Below are 24159 nucleotides of genomic sequence, written 5' to 3' on the forward strand. Positions count from 1 at the left end.
CTAAATCCAGAAGGCAACCCTAGGGGATGACCTTGGCTCATCCACAGTGAAGTCCCCTGACTGACCAGGACTAAATACAGCTCATCACTGCCTGATGCTAATTCCCCTTATCTAGCCTACCTAGAAGCTTGTTCTCAGAAGCCTGTTCTTAGAAGCTTTCTTTCAGAATCATCATATCCGAGTGATATTGATCACAAACTTTGTGCTGAAATACTCACGACCTAGCACTTTTGGCGTTTTGATACACTTGCTAAGCTAATTGATGTATATAACCCAGGGAAGCGTGAAGCGTGCTTAAATAAAAGCTCCCTTTGCTGCAGCAGTGCGTTTTTATTATGGTTTATAATGTAATGAGGTCACTACTGATCCTCATCGTAGCATAGAGGAGCATGCTGACTTATTGGCCATTGGCTTGGCGGCCAGGTGCGGGTATTAGTATTAGCCGTGGGGAATTAAATGTCTAGTGACTGACTGCTCATTCTAAAACCCATACTCTGGTGTGTACCACTACATGCTATACCCCATTTTAGTGTGTGTGTGTGGGGGGTGCATGGGGGTTTGTGTGAGTGTGTAAATAAGGTAAGGTAGGTCAGAATAGTATTATTTTTTAGGCTGGACCAGATTTGTGGGCCTGGTCAGATCTACTGGAGTGATTTTAGGCTTATGGAAACATTCCCTTTACATCATTTTTATTAGCCATCAACCTCAAACTATCTATTAGCAAGTAGCCACTGCCAGGATTACATTGGATGGAAAGAGTCACGATACTCCCCAAATTAGTGTTTTTTTCTGGTTATGGGTGTGGCAAGGGGCGCGGCTACATTTTAGAGGCAGTGTAGACATTTTTAAGCCAATTTCCCTCAAACCTACCTTTTTCTCCATGGACCTAAGATACATTTGTGCAGTTTTAAAGCTAATTTCCTCCAATTATACATATTCTGCCATGGAGCTGAGAGAATTTTGCAGTTTTAAAGCTAGTTTCCTGCAAGTCTATGCATTTTGCTATGGCTAATGCTGTGTTTTTTTGCTCAAACATAATACAATCAATATGGCTAAATAGATTTTGGGGGGAATTTTCAATTCTCTTTGATTATAAAAAAATATATATAGTTCCATTATCGTTTTTACATACTTTAAATCTGATTTTTTGCCTTTTACGTTTACACTGAAAGAGTTATTCCATTCCTGAAAATGTATTGCAAAAAAAATAAGTATACATATTTTTAGACTGTTTGGACTTAAACGCCCCAAATAAAAGGAAAAAAAATGCTTAGGCTGCCAGCCCAAGGATTACAATGGCAGAAAAATCCATGGAATAGAACATTAGCAGAGAGACGGTGAGAGGGAAAGACACCCAGACCGAGACGATACTGCAAACAGCAGAAAACAACTCAAGTAAAGCACAGAAAAAAAGAGAGGGAAGATAATTTGTCAGGTGGCTGCTGGTGGGGGCTATTGCACGGCCCTCTTTTGCCCTCCTGGTGTGGAGATTTCCATGATAACAGGCGCTGTACGTAACAACCAGGAGAAGAGCTTGAGCACTGGTAAGGGATGAACATGGAACCTGTACGGCAAGTGGGAGGCATGGAGCTGCAAGCGGGAGCCATGGCACAGGCACACAAACACAGGGTGAGTGAGATTGGCCAGAGAGGATGGTCTGAGAACCGCTCCATAGAAACCATCTGTCTGTGCTCTGCAGCCTGACCTTGCTAAGGAAGATTATTTGAACTTAGTGTCATTTTTGGAGCCTTTTTTTGTTCTTCTTAGTTTATTGTTGGGAGCTTTCAACACCCTTAAGGTGATATAAGTCACATTGTAGAAAAGTTACAATGCAGCCAGCCATTTAATGAGGACTTTCTCAATTATGGTGGTTAAGGTAGAGAGAGACAATCTCTCCTAAGCATATGCTGTGAAATGTTTTTGTTTGTTTGCAGTTGATAGAGGTCAGCTTTCTGAAAGAGGATTATGGGCGTGGACTGAATTTTTCTGTTGTGCTGTCCCAGTTCTCTACACAAATGCAGTGGATAATTGACTGAATGCAATAGAGAGAAAGTAGTAAGGCTGAGTCCCTCTTGCCTGTAGTCTGGAATGGAAACACTCATTCTTATTCATAGCATAAAGGGGAATAAAATATGCCAACTGAAGAATAGAGAGAAACAGTGAAAAAATGAGTGTGTTAAGTCTTGCCATGGACTCAAGTTGAGCCTCAGTTAAAGGAAATATAGGGAATGGAGGGAGCATAACCTGTGTATGCCAAGTAGTAGAAGAGACACATACTTACCTCTGCATCCCACACAATAAAATGCTCTTACACATACTGTATACCTTTACAACAACACATGAACCAAGAAAACAATCTTAATCTCTTTGTACTACTCATGCTTTGGCAGAGTGCCTCTGGACTTTGAGCCCTTGTTCTTTTTAACACGGAGTCTGTTCTCTCTGTTGTGGCTGAATTTAAGAAAGGATTGGTCTTGTGCACTTTGCGGGAATGAAAAGAATTGCATTCCAAAGACAGTTTGTGGAGAAACCTCCCAATCCATCCCTCCCTGCCTTGACTTAGGGAGGAGGATAGAGTTATAGCTGCTGATGTGCAAGGTATTCATCTCAAATCTCTGGTTGGGTGGATTTAAAGCATATAGAGATCACTGGCTCTTTGTAAAAAAAATATTTAAAAAGTATGTTTGTTTGGGAACCAGTGTCCTGCAGGCATAAAATGTGATACAAGCACAAAATGTGCTGACAGTGGTAGATACAATCCAAACATAAACATGTCCATTGGTGATTCTCTGTATCCTGTCACTACCCAACCAGGTCCTCACCTGCATGTGGATGTATGCACATTCAACCAGAACTGTGTGACCCCGACTCAACCTCCAGGGATAGGTTGCTACCCCGGGAATCTCTGGTACACTGCCAACTTGGCACTTGTCCTGCCTCGACTAGACAGCAAAAACAAAACCAAAGATATTAATACTTGCTATTATACTGTTTGTGTCAGACACACTGAGTAATGTGTGGGCTGCAATCAAGAGGATGATCTGAATCTGTGTAGGCATATGTGTGCGTGCGTCGGTGACTCTGTGCATGCCTTGTGGTTCAGTCTCTGAAGTCTACAATGATCTGAGAATAGGGACCTATGAAATAGGCTGCATTTTAAATTAGTTTCCACCATTGTCAACTCAGTGTTAACCTTGAATAGAGCTTTATTGATTGGATTCACATGATTGCGCTTTGTCGTTTTGCTATTGGTGCTTTAGCCTTTATACAGACACAATTGTTTGGGGAATGTTCTGGTGCAAAATGTGAAGTTGGTTAATTTATGGTCCCACTGCCCTCAATCTGTGTAAAGACCCACTGGCATGCTAACACCATATCCAGTGTCCCCCTCTGGCCTCCAGCCCCAGTTTAATATGCTTATGTTCTCACTGGATTCTTCAAATACTGGGGCTATTATCCCACCCACATTCACCTCTGGCTCTGTTTAGACCTCCCCGGTAACCATACGCAGGACATAGTGGGTTAGCAAAGCAGGCATTGGCTATGCAAGGGATTATAGTTGCGTAATACCTTCATAGACCTTATCTGCTTACTGCAGACTGCTAATGAGAGATCCAAATATTACAGTTGTAGTTTTCAAAACGTTGGTGGCTACCAAAGAACGAAGAAGCTGTAGGACCTTTTTGCTAAGAGAACAAACCCTGTTCATAATGTCATTGTATAGGATTGTATAATGCTTTTAAAGCACCTTTAGTTTGAAAGAGGTGTTTTATCTCAAGCCTTTCTTAGCATTGTTGTGTTGCGTGACTTCATGACACATTACCTGTATTTGTATGAAAACCTGTATTTGTATGAAACCTCTCAAACACGTCAGGTGTTTCTCATGAATCTGTAAGAATGTGTGCTGTTGACGTGAGCAGGAAGTAGTTTTGACACATTTCCCTTTAGGGAGCTAGTTCTGAGAGCTGTAAATAGGCCTGGACTTCAGATGAGGTTCTCTGTACATTGGAGAGATGATTTGTTGTTTTTAAACTGGGCTCCATTGCAACACAAAAACATTGTGACATCACAATTGAGACCATAACCATTTGTACAGTAGTCTATATCTCATGGACAGTATCATGTTCCTCGACAAGCATAATACTGTCCGACTGGACAGACCATGGAAATTGCACTTGGAATAGCCTTGCCAGTTCAGTGGAACTCTTATTTCTATGCTGTCCACACCACAGCTCAGTATTTCAAGCCTCTGCAAAAGTGAAAGTCGTCACTTCACTAAAGATGGCTTTTGACTGACGTCTGTTGGTTAACACAACTATAAAGTATATTTTGGATTCTGCAATAAAAATAGAAGCTCAACATTTCAGGATAGTATTATCCTGATGTGTGTCAATGTATTTAGGCTATACTCTCTAGGCCACAATCGCATACCTGATTCAACTCCAACACCACAACACAGAGTGGTTTTTCTGAGAAGGCATTCAAAATTCAAGTGTTCTCTTAGAATGGAACAGAGAGTCCTTATGATATCTCAAAGCTTGATGTGAATATATCCCCTTGCATACATATCCATTCATAATTTATGACTTTAGACTACTTTTACATGAAAAATAATATGCCAAAACCAATTCTCTCATCAAGTTGCAGTTCAATGTTTTGTCTTATGCCTCAGTATGTTTGTTTCATCACAGCCCTGATCACACATACTGTAGCTTTGAATTAGTTACAAACCACTATTATAGGTATCGGGTGATTTCTTGCGACCAGATCTTTACATTTTTTGATCCAGGTTTCAAGTGAATTGAAGTTAGGGGATGTTTAAATTAGGGCTGTCCCCAACTAAAAAAATCTTTGTCGACCAAGAATCGTCTGTTCTTTCGACCAATTTTAAAATTTGTATTTTTCCATAAATAGACACACCCTATGTGTTTTAATCAAATCAGCTGTATGCACTGAGCTTGTCTGATGCTTTAAGCACACTGTTTAATGAAATAATTAAGACACAAAAATGACTAGGGGGAGTCGGACCGCAATTGATATGATTGTGCCGGGCCTGGCTCAGACTTTCTGCGCTGTGTTAAATAAAATGACAGCGAATGACTCTGACTAGCACCCGTTGTCTCTCTCTCTCTCCTCCCTGCTGCAGCGACCACCACAGAACATTAACAGTATTTATCGCGCTGTCCATGTTGCTGAAGCTGCAACATAATTACAGCCATTTCTGACTGAAAAGTTCTGTTACCGAAATCCCTCATTTGTTTAGGAGAAACATTCGTATTCCCTCAACCCTTGTTCTCTTTACGTGACACGTATGCGTTGCATGCACATGATCAATAGGGCCTGACCTATAGCATATCATAATCACATCAATAAATTGGTTATATCAAACTTCGGACACCGTAAAAGCAAAATGGATGCAGAGGACATGACAAATAAGCTTGAAATGGGGGAATGTTTACTGGTTGCACAGGAGGTAAAGCGGTAATCAGATGTGTGGTAAAAAATTGACTAGTTGTGGAAAATACTGGAGATCAAGAAAAAGGAGCAAGCGCTGCGTGCATATTTTGTGTGCCAAGAAGGTGCTGTTAGATTACAATATACTTTTCTGACCATTTGGAACAATGTAAACAACACAAGATAAATTATAAACGTACCAGAGTTTATTTTATTAAGCCTTTATTACAGCAAAGACGAAAAACGGTCACATTAATTTGTGAATGCAATTTCCGAAATGGAATGGTTTATTTATTGTTTAGGCTAATTATTCAAGGCTTGCTTTATTTTATTTTAAACTAAAATGCTTGATTGCACTTCAAATCATGAATATTTTTTATTTTTTTATTTCACCTATATTTAACCAGGTAGGCCAGTTGAGAACAAGTTCTCATTTAAAACTGCGACCTGGCCAAGATAAAGCAAAGCAGTGCGACACAAACAAGACAGAGTTACACATGTAATTAACAAATGTACAGTCAATAACACAATAGAAAAGTCTATATACAGTGTGTGCAAATGAGGTAAGATTAGGGAGTTAAGGCAATAAATAGGCCATAGTGGTGAAATGTGCAGATGATGAATTTGCAAGTAGAGATAATGGGGTGCAAAGGAGAAAAAAATAATATGGGGATGAGGTAGTTGGGTGGGTTATTTACAGATAGGCTATGTACAGGTGCAATGATCTGTAAGCTGCTCTGACAGCTGATGCTTAAAGTTAGTGAGGGAGATATGAGTCTTCAGCTTCAGCGAATGACTCATATGCTGTGTGATAACATGAACAAATGAACAAATGATTGATACAGTAGCCTATATTAGGATTGAAATAAAGGCCTAAGTAAGTTGTGGTGTCTAACGGAAAAAAGTGTAAAGCCTTTATTACAGCAAAGCAAATATTTAAAAACAGACGAATTTGTGAAATTGTTTATCTGACATGTTGTGGTTGTGTGAGGCTTGGTGCTCACAGAATCAGAAGGCAATTACACTCAAACAGGCAATATAAACAGGATCTGTCTTATTTCTGTAGATATACACTACCTGTCAAGTTTTAGAACAAGGATTTTCTTTATTTTTACTATTTTCTACATTGTAGAATAATAGTGAAGACATCAAAACTATGGAATCATGTAGTAACCAAAAAAGTGTTAAACAAATGTTTATATTTTAGATTATTCAAATATAGCCACCCTTTGCCTTGATGACAGCTTTGCATACTCTTGGCATTCTCTCAACCAGCTTTTCCAACAGTCTTGATGGAGTTCCCACATATGCTGAGCACTTGTTGGCTGCTTTTCCTTGACTCTGCGGTCCGACTCATCCCAAACCATCTCAATTGGGTAGAGGTCGGGTGATTTGTGGAGGCCAGATGCAGCACTCCATCACTCTCCTTCTTGGTCAAATAGCCCTTTCACACCCTGGAGGTATGTTGGGTCATTGTCCTGTTGAAAAACAAATTATAGTCCCACTAAGCACAAACCAGATGGGATGGCGTATCGCTGCAGAATGCTGTGGTAGCCATGCTGGTTAATTGTGCCTTGAATTCTAAATATATCACAGACAGTGTCACCAGCAAAGCACCATCACACCACCTCTTCCATGCTTTACGGTGGGAAATACACATGCGGACATCATCTTGTTCACCCACACCGCGTCTCACAAAGACATGGCGGTTGGAACCAAAAATCTTCAATTTGGAGTCCAGACCAAAGGACAGATTTCCACTGGTCTAATGTCCATTTGCTTGTGTTTCTTGGCCCAAGCAAGTCTCTTCTTCTTATTGGTGTCCTTTAGTAGTGGTTTCTTTGCAGCAATTCGGCCATAAAGGCCTGATTCACGCAGTCTGCTCTGAACAGTTGATGTTGAGATGTGTCTGTTACTTGAACTCTGAAGAAATTATATGGGCTGCAATTTCTGAGGCTAGTAACTCTAATGAACTTATCCTCTGCAGCAGAGGTAACTCTGGGTCTTCCTTTCCTGTGGCTGTCGTCATGAGAGCCAGTTTCATCATATCGCTTGATGGTTTTTGAGACTGCACTTGAAGAAACTTTCAAAGTTCTTGAAATGTTCCGGATTGACCGACCTTCATGTCTTAAAGTAATGATGGACTGTCATTTCTCTTTGCTTATTCGAGCTGTTCTTGCCATAATACGGACTTGGTCTTTTACCAAATAGGGCTATCTTCTGTATAACACCCCTACCATGTCACAACACAACTGATTTGATTGGCTCAAATGCATTAAGGAAAGAAATTCCACAAATTAACTTTAAGAATGCATACCTGTTAATTGAAATGCATTCCAGGTGACTACCTCATGAAGCTGGTTAAGAAAATCCCAAGAGTGTGCAAAGCTGTCATCAAGGCAAAGGGTGGCTATTTGAAGAATCTAAAATATATTTAGATTTGGTTTCTGACTTCTTTGGTTACTACGTGATTACATATGTGTTATTTCATAGTTTTGATCTCTTCACTATTCTACAATGTAAAAAATAAAGAAAAACCCTTGAATGATTAGGTGTTCTAAAACTTTTGACAGGTTGTGTATATGGATTATTTATAAAGCCAGGCACATTTATCAGTTCGGCTATTGATTCTAGACCTAATTAAGTTGGTGTTTCCTCACTTTTCTTAGGCAGTAAGGCACGGGCTGTTTCTTGTCTCCTTATTCTGCTGCCTCCGCCGTGTTGTTCTCAACACCAATATGCTGTTTAACTTTGCTATTATGCACATAGCAACATGGTCTAGGAAAAGGCGCCAATTCAACTGATGTGTTTCAGAACCGTGGACAGCGACGACTATCCAACGCAGGAGAAAACACATTTGTTATAAAATAATATTTTTATTAGTGTTGCACTATTGTTCTTACGTCATATAACAATAGAATTGCTGTAGTACGTGCCATCCCCACTGCCTCCACAATGGATTAGTCTACTCAGACAAGCGTGAATCAGACTGGTGTCTTGTACACCATGAATTATAATTATTATAATTTTTTCGCTACTGCTCGACTAATGAACTTTCGGTCAACCAACAGCCTATCGGCCAAACAATCGACCAGTAGACTAAATGGGGTCAGCCCTAGTCTAAATTGTACCCTTTTTTGCACCTTCAGCAAATCCAGTTTGTGGAAGACAAGCAGGAGTTCAGCAGGTTCCCTACCAAGGCTGGCCGACGCTCGCTGTCTCGATCCATCTCTCAGTCATCCACGGACAGCTACAGCTCCGGTACTACACAAACACACACACACACATGCACACATAGCTACGTATGGATTGCTTGACCCTTTCTTGCTGACTTTCCCCTCTCTGTCTCCTTTCCCAGCTGCATCCTACACAGACAGCTCTGACGATGAGACTTCACCACGGGACAAAACACAGCTCAACTCCAAGGGCACCAGTGACTTCTGTGTGAAGAACATCAAACAGGCCGAATTTGGTCGTCGCGAGATTGAGATTGCAGAACAAGGTACAATAACATGGCTCTGTAACCTGTCACCTTCACCTCTCACACACAGAACAACACAAGACGATAAGAAGTGATAAACCTCAAAACATTCCTAGGGGGCTCCAGGTGTAAGGTACTGGTTGTTGGTTATTTAAAGCATGTTCTTAAAATTTGCTGTCTTATGGCATGAATCAATTAGCCTAATCAATGGTTGACAGTCTTTGATCATAGGTAATATTAGGACATGTTAATAAAACCACTACTGGCATCAATCAGGATGAAAAGAGCAACAAAAACATTTCTGTGAACAACAGACAGTAAAGTATATTTAAATATTGCTCTTGCCAGGACTTTGGGCCTGTTGCTCAGAAATGTACTAGAGTCCCACCCTCCAAGGCCAGGATTGGCCATCTCAGATTAACCGAGACAGTGATTGAAGGGGAGAATCTGGGATAAGAAAAGAACAGCTTCGCTCAGTTCTGTGAATGACTGACATACTCTAGCAGCTAGAGTCTAGCTAGTTATCTATAGTAAGCTTGTTATCTATAGTCAGATTGACCTCGACCAATCTGTCTGCAGATATGGCTTCTGCTCTTAAGGGCTTCATAGACGAATGCTGTGTCGTATTATTAGGCTATTCTTTGGTTTTGCTGATCAGTCATTTGAAGTGTAACTCACACAAGTCACATCAGAGAGAGAAAAACATAATGCAGAAAAATCTAAGATTCACTAGTTCTAACTAGGGTTGTGGCGGTCATGAAATGTTGTCAGCTGGTGATTGTCAAGCAAATAACTGCCGGTCTCACAGTAATTGACCGTTAATTACAATGAACACGTTTAGCATCTCTTGGCTTCCACGTATAGCCTGCAAGTCACTGATGCAGACCTTTGGTCTAAAGAAACATGATATGAAGAAAAATGTAGTCAATTTCAGAAGAACAGAATAGCAAACTCTGAATTGTCCTTATGTTAGGCCCAGATCTGGCTATGCCATAGCTGTGGGCTACACTAGTTCATTTAGCATTTAGATTTCCGTGGCATTATTTTATAGACTGAATAATCCAATTGAACATAGCTGAATAAAATAGAAAGGATATTTTCTCCAAGCGATTTCCGAGGGAGTGGCACATGCGGCTATTCTGTGTTGAGCGGTTAACAAAGAAACAGGTCCTCCTACATAGTTAATTTAGTTAATTATGCAAATGTTGTTGTGATACAAACGTTGGGCTATATGTTTTGATTTTTAATACATTCTAATGCTGCATGATGCGACTCTAATGATGACTTGAAAAAAGTAATGGAAGGCATGAGCTCTGCTTTGTTGCTTTTGCAGGATGCACACACTTCATCAGTCTCTCATTCACAATTTGAGAAGCACTTGATAATATGCTCCCCAGGCCTTGAAATTCCAGCGGCATCCTCCTTGTGTGGCAGTAATGCCCCCTAAAAAATCCATGCATTTTGCGGCCAAAGTGGCTGATGTGCCCTTGGGCTGAATATAATAATTATCATTCCCTTCTCCCGGCAGCCACCTCTCACTCAGATGGCTCTTTCAGATACCTCAATTCTTATTAGCCAATGCCCGTCACCTGATCGGGTCCTTCTCACAGCCATCTCAGCACTGAAGTAGGCTAGAAGTGAAGACGGACACATCGGGGACGCAACTGTGCGCGTCCCTCTTATTGAATTCCGCGGTACCTATTGAAGATGTTAGACGAACTGTACATATTTACTTTTCGACAGCCAACAAGATGAGTAGGCCTAACAAACAGCAAAAGCACTAGCCTATGTCTATCTACTATCCCCCATAGTACAAAAGTTGACCTATTCTATTGGTCAACTTGTCCTACTGTGCGAGAAATAAATATTCCAAATATACTCTGGGACAGTTGTTGGATGCGATAGATCCCAAATGAATACAACCATTCGCATCAAAACGTTTTTTTAAAGCAATGAGGCTGATGCAACAGATCAGAACATTTAGCTTAAAATGTTGATAAACTATTTCTTCAGATTATAAGCGTAGCAAGGCGCACAATTAGCGGGAAAACACTGTTCTCAAAAGTAACCGCAAATTCGATTATGCATGTAATGCTTCATTATAAAGGTGCATTTCTGTGGGGAAAATTATCTTCCCCAAACTTGAAACTCACACGCCGCCTTTGTATGCCAGTTAGGCTCTTCACCAGTTGTAAAGTAGATTAATGTGCTTCATTTTTGGAAGTTATTTGCCCAATTTATTTGTGATACGAACCTTATCAAAACATATAAGCCTATGGGCTAGGCTACAATAGAAGTGTGACTATGATTTTAAAAAGTCACAAAAAAATGTTTATTGCCTTACTGCGTATGCTGGGCATCATTCATAAGTGATAATACATTTCAGGTGTGGCTGAAATAACCAAATACATTGATTTGAAGGGGTGTCCACATACTTTTGTGTATATGTGTGAAATTAGTTTTGATTTAGAATGGACCATTATCATGCACCTGTCTCGGGGCAGGGGAAAAACAAATGTTATTCATGCACTGAAATAGCGAATGGAGGACGCTTTTCCCATGGTTCATTTTCATGCCAGCCAGGTAGGCTGTACTCCTATTGTAAAGCGAAGCAATATGCTTAATATTAGGAAAGTTGAGGAATAAATATAGTAGGCCTAGCCTATAGAAAGCTAATCGGATCCTCCTATTTTTAATAGAGGCCAACTCTGTCTTCTCACGCGATTGCATAGCCTATAGAAATGTTGCGCAACATGAGCTTATGGGCTTTCATGAAGTGTTTGATTTTCGATTACGTTTTGTGTTGTCAGAGTGATTAGAGGGACAATAGAGTGCTGAGTACCATGCAGTTAGCAAGTTTGGTAGGCTACTAATGACCAGCAGCATCAGAGCTTGGAGAATCCTAGTTACCGTGACTAAACGGTTATGTAGAATTTGACTGAGGTCATGACTCCTGACCTCCGGTGTGGTGGTAATTCGGTCACCTTAACAGCCCTAGGCCTAACCACCAGTTGACACTTTTGATGAAGCTGACCTTCAGTTTTTGCCATGTAGCAAATTCTTTGTCTAAAGTTCTCATTTTATCATTATTGTGTTTGATTTCAGACATTACTCCCCAAATAATTTAGATTTGATGTGTTGTCCTTGGCCTAAATGTTGTGTGCAGCATGGCAGCTGAATCTACACCCCTAACACTGTCAGCACAACTCCAGAGCTTGATATGGAGTGATCATCCTTGTCCAATGTGAATTGGCAGGTTGCAAAGTCATAGCTTATTTGAGGTTATTTGAATTTTACAGCGCTCAGAAGGTTTTGGTGCAGGAAATTCTTTGAGTACCTTAATTTTGAGAGAGATTTGTGTGGAAGATGGGAGAGTTGGAAGGGCTTTATATTCAGACCACTTTTCTGTTTGTCTACTCTCTGAATGTAGCAAACACGTTTGGAATCTCTTTCTTTCCCTTTTTCTCCATCTCCTTCACTGTCTTTATCACCCCACTTCTCTCTTTCTCCACAGATATGTCAGCATTAATCTCCCTCAGGAAGAGAGCCCAGGGAGAGAAGCCACTTGCTGGGGCAAAAATTGTTGGCTGCACTCACATCACTGCCCAGACTGCAGTAAGAAAACTCTGTCTTCTTACCTATCCTAATATCTCTGCAAAGGCTACAGGAGGACATTTTTCTCCTTATACAGTAGGATTTGAAGGTCACAGCATACACAGAGACTTTTGCAATAACCAAGTTGGCCCTGTTGTTTACACTAACTTACACTGTCTCCAATACCCAAGCTTTGCTGCAATGAAACATCTCTCCCTCTGACATACCCAAATATCAGTGCCAAGACCCTTCCCCACAGTATCGCTACTACAGAATAAGATTGTGTGGTATACAGATTTTCATATTTTCATACCGTTCTTCTCTCATCCTGGGATTTACGGTATTACTAGCTTAGTACACAAGGGCGGAAAAATTCAAATTGGGGGTCTATTACCAGAATGCTAACAAAATTAACTAACGAGCGCAAACGAGAGAAAAAATTACTGCAAAGACAGGCAATCCAGCTCCTAAAATTATACATATATAGGTAGGAGCTACCGTATTTCATTTTTGGTGTGTTTGGACATTTTATAAGAGAATTTGAAAGAGAGATTGTGCAAATGAACAGTACTGTCACTGGATCAGAATGTATACACACTGTCTGTATGGAGTCAGGATTCGCTAGGGCAATGGGCCTGCCTGCTCTGCCTTGAGAAGATTGGTAAGGAGCAGTTGGGGTAGAAGCAGACGGGCAGAGAATGGAGAGGAGAAAAAAACGCAAGGAAATCAGAATGGTTCGTCGGAAGGGCTTTGACTTCTCAAACACGGCAGAAAGCCAACACAATGATGCCCCATCGCCTTATTAATTCAGCCACTTACTTAGATAGCTAGCAATTTAAACTTAGGGGTCGCGTTAATGCAGAATTCTTAGTTTTCTATGCAGAAAAAAAAAATGCATAAGAAATATCTTGCTGCGTTTTGTAAGCGCAAATCTAAAATGCTTCTTATTTTAATTTCTGCTTGGCATCAGACAAATCTTGTGCTTCAGTTGCACTTCTCCACTCGGATGAGAATTCACAAACAGAATTCACAAACAGGCATTCTATCAGCAGACAGCGCTCTGACTGATGTGTAGCTACTTTTCTCTGGTACTTTTCTCAATGTAGCCACACTCCTTTTCTCTGGTAAAATGCAAGATGAACTTTAAGAAAAACAATAAGAAATGTACCTGGCTACATTATTTCTATGATAAGAAAATACCTTGCTTTTTCATCGTAAGCTCATTTAGGCTACTTGTGTGGCTGCCAGTCAAATAGCGTTTCACTTCTGTTGTCATCTGATGAAAATTAATCTATTTTCTGCCGAATGTGTTTCACTAATGTATTTTCTGTGAAGGAAAACTATAGTTGCACGTCCCTGATCACTATATTGAAGCAAAGAAACACTAACTTTCCATATAAAACACGACCGCTGTCAATACATAGCTGGACTCACCTGCTCCCACTTTCTCCAGTTGTGCTATTTACAAACAAAAACGTGACTGGCTCAACTGTTCTGGGGAACTACAGAAATCTTCATAATGTGACAGGTGAAATGAACACAATCTGCTTTATCTTCTAACATATTGCACAAGTTGACTGCAGGTATTTACTTAAAAAGTAGCTCTACATTTTAATGTATAGAAAAACCTTTACTTTTTTTTTTAACGGTATTGAAAAACCAGGATATGTATATGATATACCGCCCAAGCCTACCGCAGAACCCAACCTCCACTGCTCTAACTGCAGCATTTTGCTCTGTGGCTAATGATGGTAGCTGGCTCATCTCATGACTGCCCGTAAATAAAGAATGTTCAGTATCTGTAATACCCTATTTGCATCTACGATTTAACAAGCAGATCGAGTATATTGATGCTGTGAATAAGCTTTTATATATTTACAGTGCCTTTAGAAAGTATTCACACCTCTTACAGCCTGAATTTAAAATGGATTAACTTGAGATTTTGTGTCGCTGATCTACACACAATATACAATTTTTTTTATTAATATAATAGGAAAAGCTGAAATGTCTTAAATCGGTAAGTATTCAAACCTAAATAAGTTCAGGTGTAAAAATGTGCTTACTAGGTCACAAAATAAGATGCATGATTTTTGAATGATAACATTATTTTTGAATGGCTACCCCATCTCTGTACCCACACATAAAATGTTCTATAAGGTCCCTTAGTCGAAAAGTGCATTTCAAGCACAGATTCAAGCACAGGGAGGTTTTCCAATGCCTCACAAAGAAGGGCACCTGTTGGTAGATAAAAAATAAATAAATAATGACACTGAATATCCATTTGAGCATGTTGAAGTTCTCAATTACGCTTTGGATGGTGTCAATATACCCAGTCACTACAAAGATGAGTGTCCTTCATAACTCAGTTGCCGGAGAGGAAGGAAACCACGTGGGATTACACCATGAGGCCAATTGTGATTAAAATCGTTGGAGTTTAATAGCTGTGATAGAAAACTGAGGATGTAGTTACTCCACAATGCTAACCTAAATGACAGTGAAAAGAAGGAAGCCTGTACAGAAAATAAATATTCCATAACATGCATCCTGTTTGCAATAAGGCACTTTTTAAAATAATTTTTTTACCTTTATTTAACTAGGCAAGTCAGTTAAGAACAAATTCTTATTTTCAATGACGGCCTAGGAACAGTGGGTTAACTGCCTTGTTCAGGGGCAGATTGACAGATTTTTACCTTGTCAGCTCGGGGATTCGATCTTGCAACCTTTCGGTTACAAGTCCAACGCTCTAACCACTAGGCTACCTGCCGCTACTTAAGTGCAAAAAATGTGGCCAAAAAATTCACTTTTTGTCCTGGAATACAAAACGTTAAGTTTGGGTCAAATCCAGCAGAACAAATCACTGAGGACCACTCTTTATATTTTCAAGCATGGTGGTGACAGCATCATGTTATGGGTATGCTTATCATCGGCAAGGACTAGGGAGTTATTTAGGACAAAAATAAATGTAATCAAGCGAAGCACAGGCAAAATCTTAGAGGAAATCCTGTTTCAGTCTGCTAACCAACAGATACGGAGAGACACATCCACCTTTCAGCAACAATAACCTAAAACGAATGGAAAAAAAATATTGTTGAATTTTTCTTCCACTTTGAAATTAGAGTATTGTGTGTACATCACTGACCAAAAATTACAATTAAATCAATTTTAATCCCACTTTGTGAAACTTGAACTCTGTGTGAATATTTTCTGAAGACTAAGTATATTGAGTTTAACTGCTCTCTTTTGTGTACTGTAAAGCTAAGGCTATTTATGATACAGAGATGTACAAGTAATATGTTGTATTTTTCTTGTTCCTCTCTCATTCAACCCCCTCCTCTCTCTCTTGCCTTCAGGTGTTGATTGAGACTCTGGTGGCCCTGGGGGCCCAGTGTCGTTGGACAGCCTGTAACATCTACTCCACACAGAACGAGGTGGCAGCTGCCCTCTCAGAGATTGGTAAGTAAAAGCTTTCAACATCACTCCTTTACTGCTTTGTTACAGTATGAGTTTCTATATGGAAAAGAATGAGGCTGATTGTACTTCATAAGAGGTTTTTGAAAGTTGTGGTACATCACATTCATATTAATTAGTACTATTTCTGCATACTATGCATACTTTAACTTGTATTACTATGTAATGAATTACATGATTGTTAAATGGGTGTTTCTTGTAAGGGTGTTAAGAGTTGAGGGTGATTTGCTTCCCTGTGCCCTTTGAAACCAAGGAGATGTTTTTCGATATGTTCTCAATAAAGTCCTGAAAAACACAGAGAACATCAGGCTTGCCCTCTAGTCATTGAACTACAGAACCAAGACACGCATATCTCTTGGGTTGCTGGGTGATTGTTAAGTATATGTGTTTCCGTAGTGGGGTCTCTTTGTTCATGGCCTGTTAGACGGTTAGGTTTACAACAGAGTCAGACTGCATTAAAGTAGTCACATCGCTCAAGCTGGGAGAGGAACTGGCACACAGGCTGTGGGCTGATTAACTTGTCCTACGCACACAGTATCCTCTGACCATTTACAACCCACTCAGCAGTGTTGACATTTCTGCAAGTGAGTTATGCCAGCAATCTTCATACCATACAGCAAGCCTGCCAGAAACCTACTGAGATGGCGACTTGATCAGATGAAAGGAGTAGATAGTAGTACGTAGGTGTATACTTAGAGACAGGGATGAGGTTGGAGGACTAGAGGTTGAGGTTGGAGGACTAGAGGTTAACTAAGCCCAGGTGCTGTATAGTGTGTTTCTAGCTGTATGGTCATACAGGATGAGTAGCGTGGCAGAGGAACCATAGAGCCTTCAAAATCTACCTACCCCTCTAGTCCGATAGCAGGAATCAGAATTGTGTTTTAGTGTACCCCTATTTATTTATTTTTTACATAAGCTCTCCCTTTCCCACATAGTTGTGTAAAGCTCCATCTGTCAGAGTATCTCTTTCTAATAAACAGTTGGTCCAGGTCTTTTATGGAGAGAAATCTCCCTGCTAACAGATGAAAGGGCTGTGTCCTCTGGCAGCTTCTGTTTCTGCCTGCTCTGCTCTCTCTGGGGTGGAAATGACCAGGAGGCCTTCTGTCCGGTCCTCTTCTAGAAATCACAGGATAACAGCTTTTGAGACAAGAGACCCAGCTTACTATCCCCTCTTGGTTTAGAGAACAGACATACAGAGGGTTTTACTCACACCCTCTGTGTTAAAAAGCCTGCATTATGATGTTAAAAGCATGTCAGAAAGGAAGTAAAATGTTAGGTCAGTTCACAACAATTGGTCATGAAGACACTTAGCAGTATAGGACTACTGTATAACCAAGCCTAATAAGCTACTGTAGCGATTCTACATGATCGTTCAGTACTGATGTCAATACTGTTATGGCTGCTATTGATAGCCGTTTCCTGAATGATTATGAGTGTGAAGTTAGCTTTAATGTTAGAGAGCTGAAGTCTTTAGTGAGCAGGGTTGTGTAAGTGTTCTGCCTGCTGGAGGAGCCTACAGCGCTGTTCTAGGCTCTGTGGTTGGATTGTTGTGCAGGTCCAGATATCTGGAGTTAAGCTGCAGGCCATTATATTAATATGGCTTTAGAGCAGATTATACGGACGTCGAGCACTGTGCGTTCAAACGTGATCAGTCCTGCTTTCTCTGGAATGAAGGATCTTTGCGTCACAAACCAATGCTTTTGCTTATATTAAAGGTTCAGGACCCTGTGCTGTTGTTTAAAAAGGGATTTTGATTTGTCTCTGTTTTGTAATATCTGGAGAAATATAGTCATTTCTAAACCCCTCTTCTCCTAACTACCTTGTGATTTGTGCAGGTGTGGCGGTTTTTGCCTGGAAGGGGGAATCTGAGGATGACTTCTGGTGGTGTATCGACAAGTGCGTCAACATGGAGGGCTGGCAGCCTAACATGGTACCCATATAAGTCTATAATTTATCCTCCTTTAACAACAAGGCAAATGTCCTTGTAGACCATGTTGTGTTACTGATGTGTCAGTCTGTTGTCACTGTTTGAGAATGTTGTCCCTTCTTGCTGTGTCTGTGGTAGATCCTTGATGATGGAGGGGACTTGACCCACTGGGTGTATAAGAAATACCCCAACGTCTTCAAGAAGATCAGGGGCATTGTGGAGGAGAGTGTGACTGGGGTCCACAGGTAATTTTATTTCTGATTACAGCACATTCACAGTCACACACGCAAGACCAGCGGGCAACTCTGAGCTAAGTTACTTAGTTACCTCTTTGTCTTTCAGGTTGTACCAGTTGTCCAAAGCAGGCAAGCTGTGTGTGCCAGCCATGAACGTGAATGACTCTGTGACAAAGCAGAAGTTTGACAACCTCTACTGCTGCAGAGAGTCTATCCTGGATGGGTAGGTGTTAAATGAACCTTTAAGCGAGGTGAATGTTGTCTCACTACAAAACCGTGTTCTTTGCACTACATAACAATGTATCGATTAGACTTATTTTGTAGATACTGTACATACTGTACATACTGTACATAATCAGGGCAAGGCGGGCGACCGGAAACATGACCGGATACAAACAGTGTAGCTATTCCCTCCGCAGGGCAATCAAACAAGCTAAGCGTCAGTATAGAGACAGAGTAGAGTCGCAATTCAACGGCTCAGACACGAGAGGTATGTGGCAGGGTCTACAGTCAATCACGGACTACAAAAAGTTAACCAGCCCCGTCGCGGACCACGATGTCTTGCTCCCAGACAAACTAAACAACTTCTTTGCTCGCTTTGAGGACAATACAGTGCCACCGACATGGCCCGCTACCAAAACCTGCGGACTCTCCTTCACTGCAGCCAACGTGAGTAAAACATTTAAACATGTTAACCCTCGCAAGGCTACCGGCCCAGACGGCATCCCTAGCCGCGTCCACAGAGCATGCGCAGACCAGCTGGCTGGTGTGTTTACAGACATATTCAATCAATCCCTATCCCAGTCTGCTGTTCCCACATGCTTCAAGAGGGCCACCATTGTTCCTGTATCCAAGAAAGCTAAGGTAACTGAGCTAAATGACTATCGCCCCGTAGCACCCACTTCCGTCATCATGAAGTGCTTTGAGAGACTAGTCAAGGACCATATCACCTCCACCCTACCTGACACCCTAGACCCACTCCAATTTGCTTACCGCCCCAATAGGTCCACAGACGACGCAATCACACTGCACACTGCCCTAACCCATCTGGACAAGAGGAATACCTATGTAAGAATGCTGTTCATCGACTACAGCTCAGCATTTAACACCATAGTACCCTCCAAACTCGTCATTAAGCTCGAGACCCTGGGTCTCGACCCCGCCCTGTGCAACTGGGTCCTGGACTTCCTGACAGGCTGCCCCCAGGTGGTGAGGGTAGGAAACAACATCTCCATCCTGCTGATCCTCAACACTGGGGCCCCACAAGGGTGCGTTCTCAGCCTTCTCCTGTACTCCCTGTTCACCCATGACTGCGTGGCCTTGCACGCCTCCAACTCAATCATCAAGTTTGCAGACAACACTACAGTGGTAGGCTTGATTATCGACAACGACGAGACGGCCTACAGGGAGGAGGTGAGGGCCCTCGGAGTGTGATGTCAGGAAAACAACCTCACACTCAACGTCAACAAAACAAAGGAGATGATTGTGGACTTCAGGAAACAGCAGAGGGAGCACCCCCCTATCCACATCGACGGGACAGTAGTGGAGAAGGTGGAAAGTGTTAAGTTCCTCGGCGTACACATCACGGACAAACTGAAATGGTCCACCCACACAGACAGCATGGTGAAAAAGGCGCAGCAGCTTCTCTTCAACCTCAGGAGGCTGAAGAAATTCGGCTTGTCACCAAAAACACTCACAAACTTTTACAGATGCACAATCGAGAGCATCCTGTCAGGCTGTATCACAGCCTGGTTTGGCAACTGCTCCGCCCACAACGGCAAGGCTCTCCAGAGGGTAGTGAGGTCTGCACAACGCATCCCCGGGGGCAAACTACCTGCCCTCCAAGACACCTACACCACACGAAGGCCAAAAAGATCATCAAGGACAACAACCATCAAGGCCAAGCACGACTCCAACACCATCATTAAGTTTGCTGAAGACACAACAGATCACCGACAACGATGAGACGGCCTACAGAGAGCAGGTGTGAGCAAGACAAAGGAGATGATCGTGGACTACAGGAAAAGTAGGGCCGAACATGCCCCCATTTAACATCAACGGGGCTGCGGTGGAGAGGGTCGAGTTTCAAGTACCTTGGCGTCCACATTACCAATGAACTATCATGGTCCAAACACACCAAGACAGTCGTGACGAGGGCACGACAACACCTTTTCCTCAAAGTTCTACAGCTGCACCATTGAGAGCATTCTGACCGGTTGCATCACCGCCTGGTATGGCAACTGCTCGGCATCCGACCGTAGGGCGCTACAGAGGGTAGTGCGTAGGCCCCAATACATCACTGAGGCCAAGCTTCCTGCAATCCAGGACCTATATACTAGGTGGTGTCAGAGGAAAGCCCCATAAATTGTCAAAGATTCCAGCCACCCTAGTCATAGACTGTTTTGTCTGCTACCGCCTGGCAAGTGGTACCGGAGCGTCAAGCCTAGGTCCAAAAGGCTCCATAACAGCTTCTACCCCCAAGCTATGAGACTGCTAAACAACTAATCAAATGGCCACCCGGACTATTTACATTGACCCACCCTTTTGTTTTTACACTGCTACTCGCTGTTTATTATCTATGCATTGTCACTTTACCACTACCTACATGTACAAATTACCTCGACTAACCTGAACCCCCACACGTTGACTCGGTACCAGTACCCCCTGTATATAGCCTCGTTATTGTTATGTAATTTTATTGTTACTTTTTATTATGTTTTTTACTTTAGTAAATGTTTGTATTTAGTCAATTTTCTTAACTCTATTTCTTGATCTGTTGTTGGTTAAGGGCTTTTAAGTAAGCATTTCACGATAAGGTCTTGGCACAAATACAATTTGATATACTCAAGTCCTGTTCTGCTGAATTTTTCCCCAAGGCAAAATATGATATATTTTCAGTGTCCCAGCCAAAGCATCTCTGGCCTGTGTAAGCCAATATATCAGGCTAACAACATGGCCTGTGTGGCCTCCAGTGGCCTGGGAAATTGCTTTTATTGACGGCTACTGCCCATTTCACTCAACCTGGTGTTTTAACACACCACAGAAAGGCTGACATCCTGAATCCTATTGTTTCCCCTGTCGCTGTCTCCATGTTTCTGTCTGCAGCCTGAAGAGGACCACAGATGTGATGTTTGGAGGAAAGCAGGTTGTTGTCTGTGGTTATGGAGAGGTAAGGAGGTTTCATAATGTACATGTAGTTTTGTTTGAATAGTCAGTCTGTTCCGGCTATGCTTAACCTGCTATAATGAGAATATGTGCACTCAGTGTAATGATTATCACCTGTACAGTACATATTAGTACATCAATATACTGAAGAGTTCAATGCCATCTCATGCTAAGTCATTGTGTATTTAGTCTAATGTAATCCGCCTCTAAAGAGTCTAATGTGGACGTCAAGGTTTACCAGTATGCATGTTCTGTAGTGGATAATTTGTGGCCTTTTCTGTTTATCAAGGTCAATGTGATGTGGTCATATTATGTAATGCTAATGCAATGTGCTCTCCTGCAGGTTGGGAAAGGTTGCACTGCCGCACTGAAAGCCATGGGATCCATCGTCTACGTCACAGAGATTGATCCCATCTGCGCCCTGCAGGCCTGGTGAGGGACAGCAAGTAGGAAGCAGGAAGTACCAAATGTTAAGCACCAAATGTTAAGCACCCAGAGAAATGACACAGTGACCCTGTCCTGCTCTGAGAGAAACCTTTGAAACATAAAATTCTCCAGCAAAATATAAACGGAAAACCTGAGCTGGCTTTTATAATTCAGGATAAAATGATAGAAACCAGACAGCAATTTATTAAACGTTTGAATATAACAAATAGCCTTATTATTTGAATGGCACTTTACTGTAGGCAGAGCACTTGTCTCTCCCCCTCGGTTCTGACTAACCGCTCTTTCCCCATGTGTGTCTTAACAGCATGGATGGCTTCAGGGTGGTCAAGCTGAACGAGGTCATCCGCCAGGTGGACGTCATCATCACATGCACTGGTAAACATCAAACTACTGTGTTTATGTAATCAATAGTGATATTATTTTGGACAATTATATATGATTGTAAAAAAAAAATATATATATATATATATATATACTCGTCATGGCCCTTTGCATCACCTAATCACCCTGAGGGTTTGTGCTAAGCCCTATATGGAGATTGGGGTTTAGACTGGTGTTCTTCTCTGGTCTCCTAGGTAATAAGAACGTGGTGACCAGGGACCAGCTGGACCGCATGAAGAACGGCTCCATCGTGTGCAACATGGGACACTCCAACACTGAGATTGACGTGGTGAGGAACTTTGACAAACCAATTTGTTGCTACAGTAAAACGTAAAAATCAAGGGAGGGAATATTTGAAGTTTTCCTAGGAATATGAAGTTCGTGATGATGATTTCAAATGTACTGCATATTTAGACTTTTAGTAGCGAGTGCGTAGTGTGTTTGCGTGACCCTTGTGTGTGTGACCTGCTAACCAGGCGAGCCTGCGGACCCCAGAACTGACCTGGGAGAGAGTGCGCTCTCAGGTGGACCACGTCATCTGGCCTGACGGAAAGAGGGTCATCCTGCTGGCCGAGGTGGGAAGTTACACACACACACACACACACACACGCATGCACATATACTCTCACATAGCAAATTACACGTTTGTGTGTCTCCCTCAGGGTCGTCTTCTGAACCTCAGCTGCTCCACAGTTCCCACCTTCGTCCTGTCAATCACAGCCACGACCCAGGTAAAAGACACTCCCCACAGTAGCTAACAACCAGACAGAGTAGTGCTGCAGATAGTAGCAGGTAATACAGACCCTCACTGCCTCTTCCAACCCCACACTAGTTACCAGATAGAAGAGTCTATGGGTTATTATGTGGTCTATTCTCTCCCATAATTAGGCCACCGTGGTAGATGATAAGAGTGTACCTTGACCTCAGTGTCATCTCTAATAATAAACCTCCGGGAGGGAATGGCTAAGGAGGGCTTATCTGAACTGCATGTCTCATGTCTCATGTAGATTAGGTAGACTCTCAGAGCACTGTGGAGAACACCAAGCTAGGACAGGGGAAGCAATAGCATAGTGTAGCCATCTCCCCTAGTGCATATTTCATTCAGTGACAATTTGTGCATCGAATAACACCTTTCATTTGGCACATTAAGAACAGTATATTTACATGCACAGCTGTATATTTAGACTGCTGTCATGGCATTTCTAAAAAGGTTCAGTGGTTATTCGATGGTTCCAGGAACGGTGTGGGTATTTATACAATGTTTGAATGTAAGGAGGCTCTATGTGTTCACACGAGTACATTGTATAATGTGATTATTGATATGTGTCTATTCCTGTGATTGTGTGTGTATAACGAGGATTGTGTATGGTGCTTCATTTCTCCAACAGGCTCTGGCCCTTATTGAGCTGTACAATGCTCCAGAGGGCCGCTACAAACAGGATGTCTACTTGCTGCCCAAGAAGATGGGTGAGTCCTTATTATATCCTCATGTGTTTGGAGCGTTACATGAGAATACAAAGAAATAGTGGCTGTAGTGGTAGTTGTTATAATTATTATGTTATGGTCTAGCTAGCTACACAATTCCACGCTTCAAGATTGCTTCGATCACGTGGACTGGGATATGTTCCGGATAGCATCGAACAACAACATTGATGTATACGCTGATTCGGTGAGCGAGTTTATTAGCAAGTGCGTCGGGGGTGATGTACCAACAGCGACTGTTAAAACCTTCCCCAACCAGAAACTGTGGATTGATGGCAGCACTCGCGCAAAACTGAAAGCGCGAACCACTGCTTTTAATCAGGGCAAGGCGACCGGAAACATGACCGAATACAAACAGTGTAGCTATTCCCTCCGCAAGGCAATCAAACAAGCTAAGCGTCAGTATAGAGATAAAGTAGAGTCGCAGCGGCTCAGACACGAGAGGTATGTGGCAGGGTCTACAGTCAATCACGGACTACAAAAAAAAACAGCCCGTGCCACCGACATGTGCCACTGGCACGGCC

The 24159-nt window shown here is 41.9% G+C and overlaps 1 protein-coding gene across 2 annotated transcripts in view; it reads left to right on the forward strand.

The window, feature by feature from the left end:
- LOC139535791 (S-adenosylhomocysteine hydrolase-like protein 1) overlaps positions 1-24159 on the forward strand; it is a 57731-nt gene that overhangs the window by 26728 nt on the left and 6844 nt on the right. Inside the window, exons 1-15 of one of the 2 annotated variants that reach the window (XM_071335598.1) lie at positions 1146-1629; positions 8604-8715; positions 8813-8956; positions 12450-12550; positions 15880-15982; positions 17833-17927; positions 18063-18169; positions 18267-18383; positions 21266-21329; positions 21669-21757; positions 22077-22147; positions 22348-22442; positions 22630-22728; positions 22816-22884; positions 23542-23620. In XM_071335598.1, the coding sequence (XP_071191699.1) occupies positions 1552-1629; positions 8604-8715; positions 8813-8956; positions 12450-12550; positions 15880-15982; positions 17833-17927; positions 18063-18169; positions 18267-18383; positions 21266-21329; positions 21669-21757; positions 22077-22147; positions 22348-22442; positions 22630-22728; positions 22816-22884; positions 23542-23620 (1423 nt within the window). In that variant the 5' untranslated portion in view covers positions 1146-1551. Of the gene's footprint in view, positions 1-1145; positions 1630-8603; positions 8716-8812; positions 8957-12449; positions 12551-15879; positions 15983-17832; positions 17928-18062; positions 18170-18266; positions 18384-21265; positions 21330-21668; positions 21758-22076; positions 22148-22347; positions 22443-22629; positions 22729-22815; positions 22885-23541; positions 23621-24159 lie in introns of those variants that run through there. The other variant, XM_071335597.1, reaches the window with a different exon arrangement.

Source organism: Salvelinus alpinus, chromosome 12 (genome assembly GCF_045679555.1).
Source record: "Salvelinus alpinus chromosome 12, SLU_Salpinus.1, whole genome shotgun sequence".
Lineage (NCBI taxonomy): Eukaryota > Metazoa > Chordata > Actinopteri > Salmoniformes > Salmonidae > Salvelinus > Salvelinus alpinus.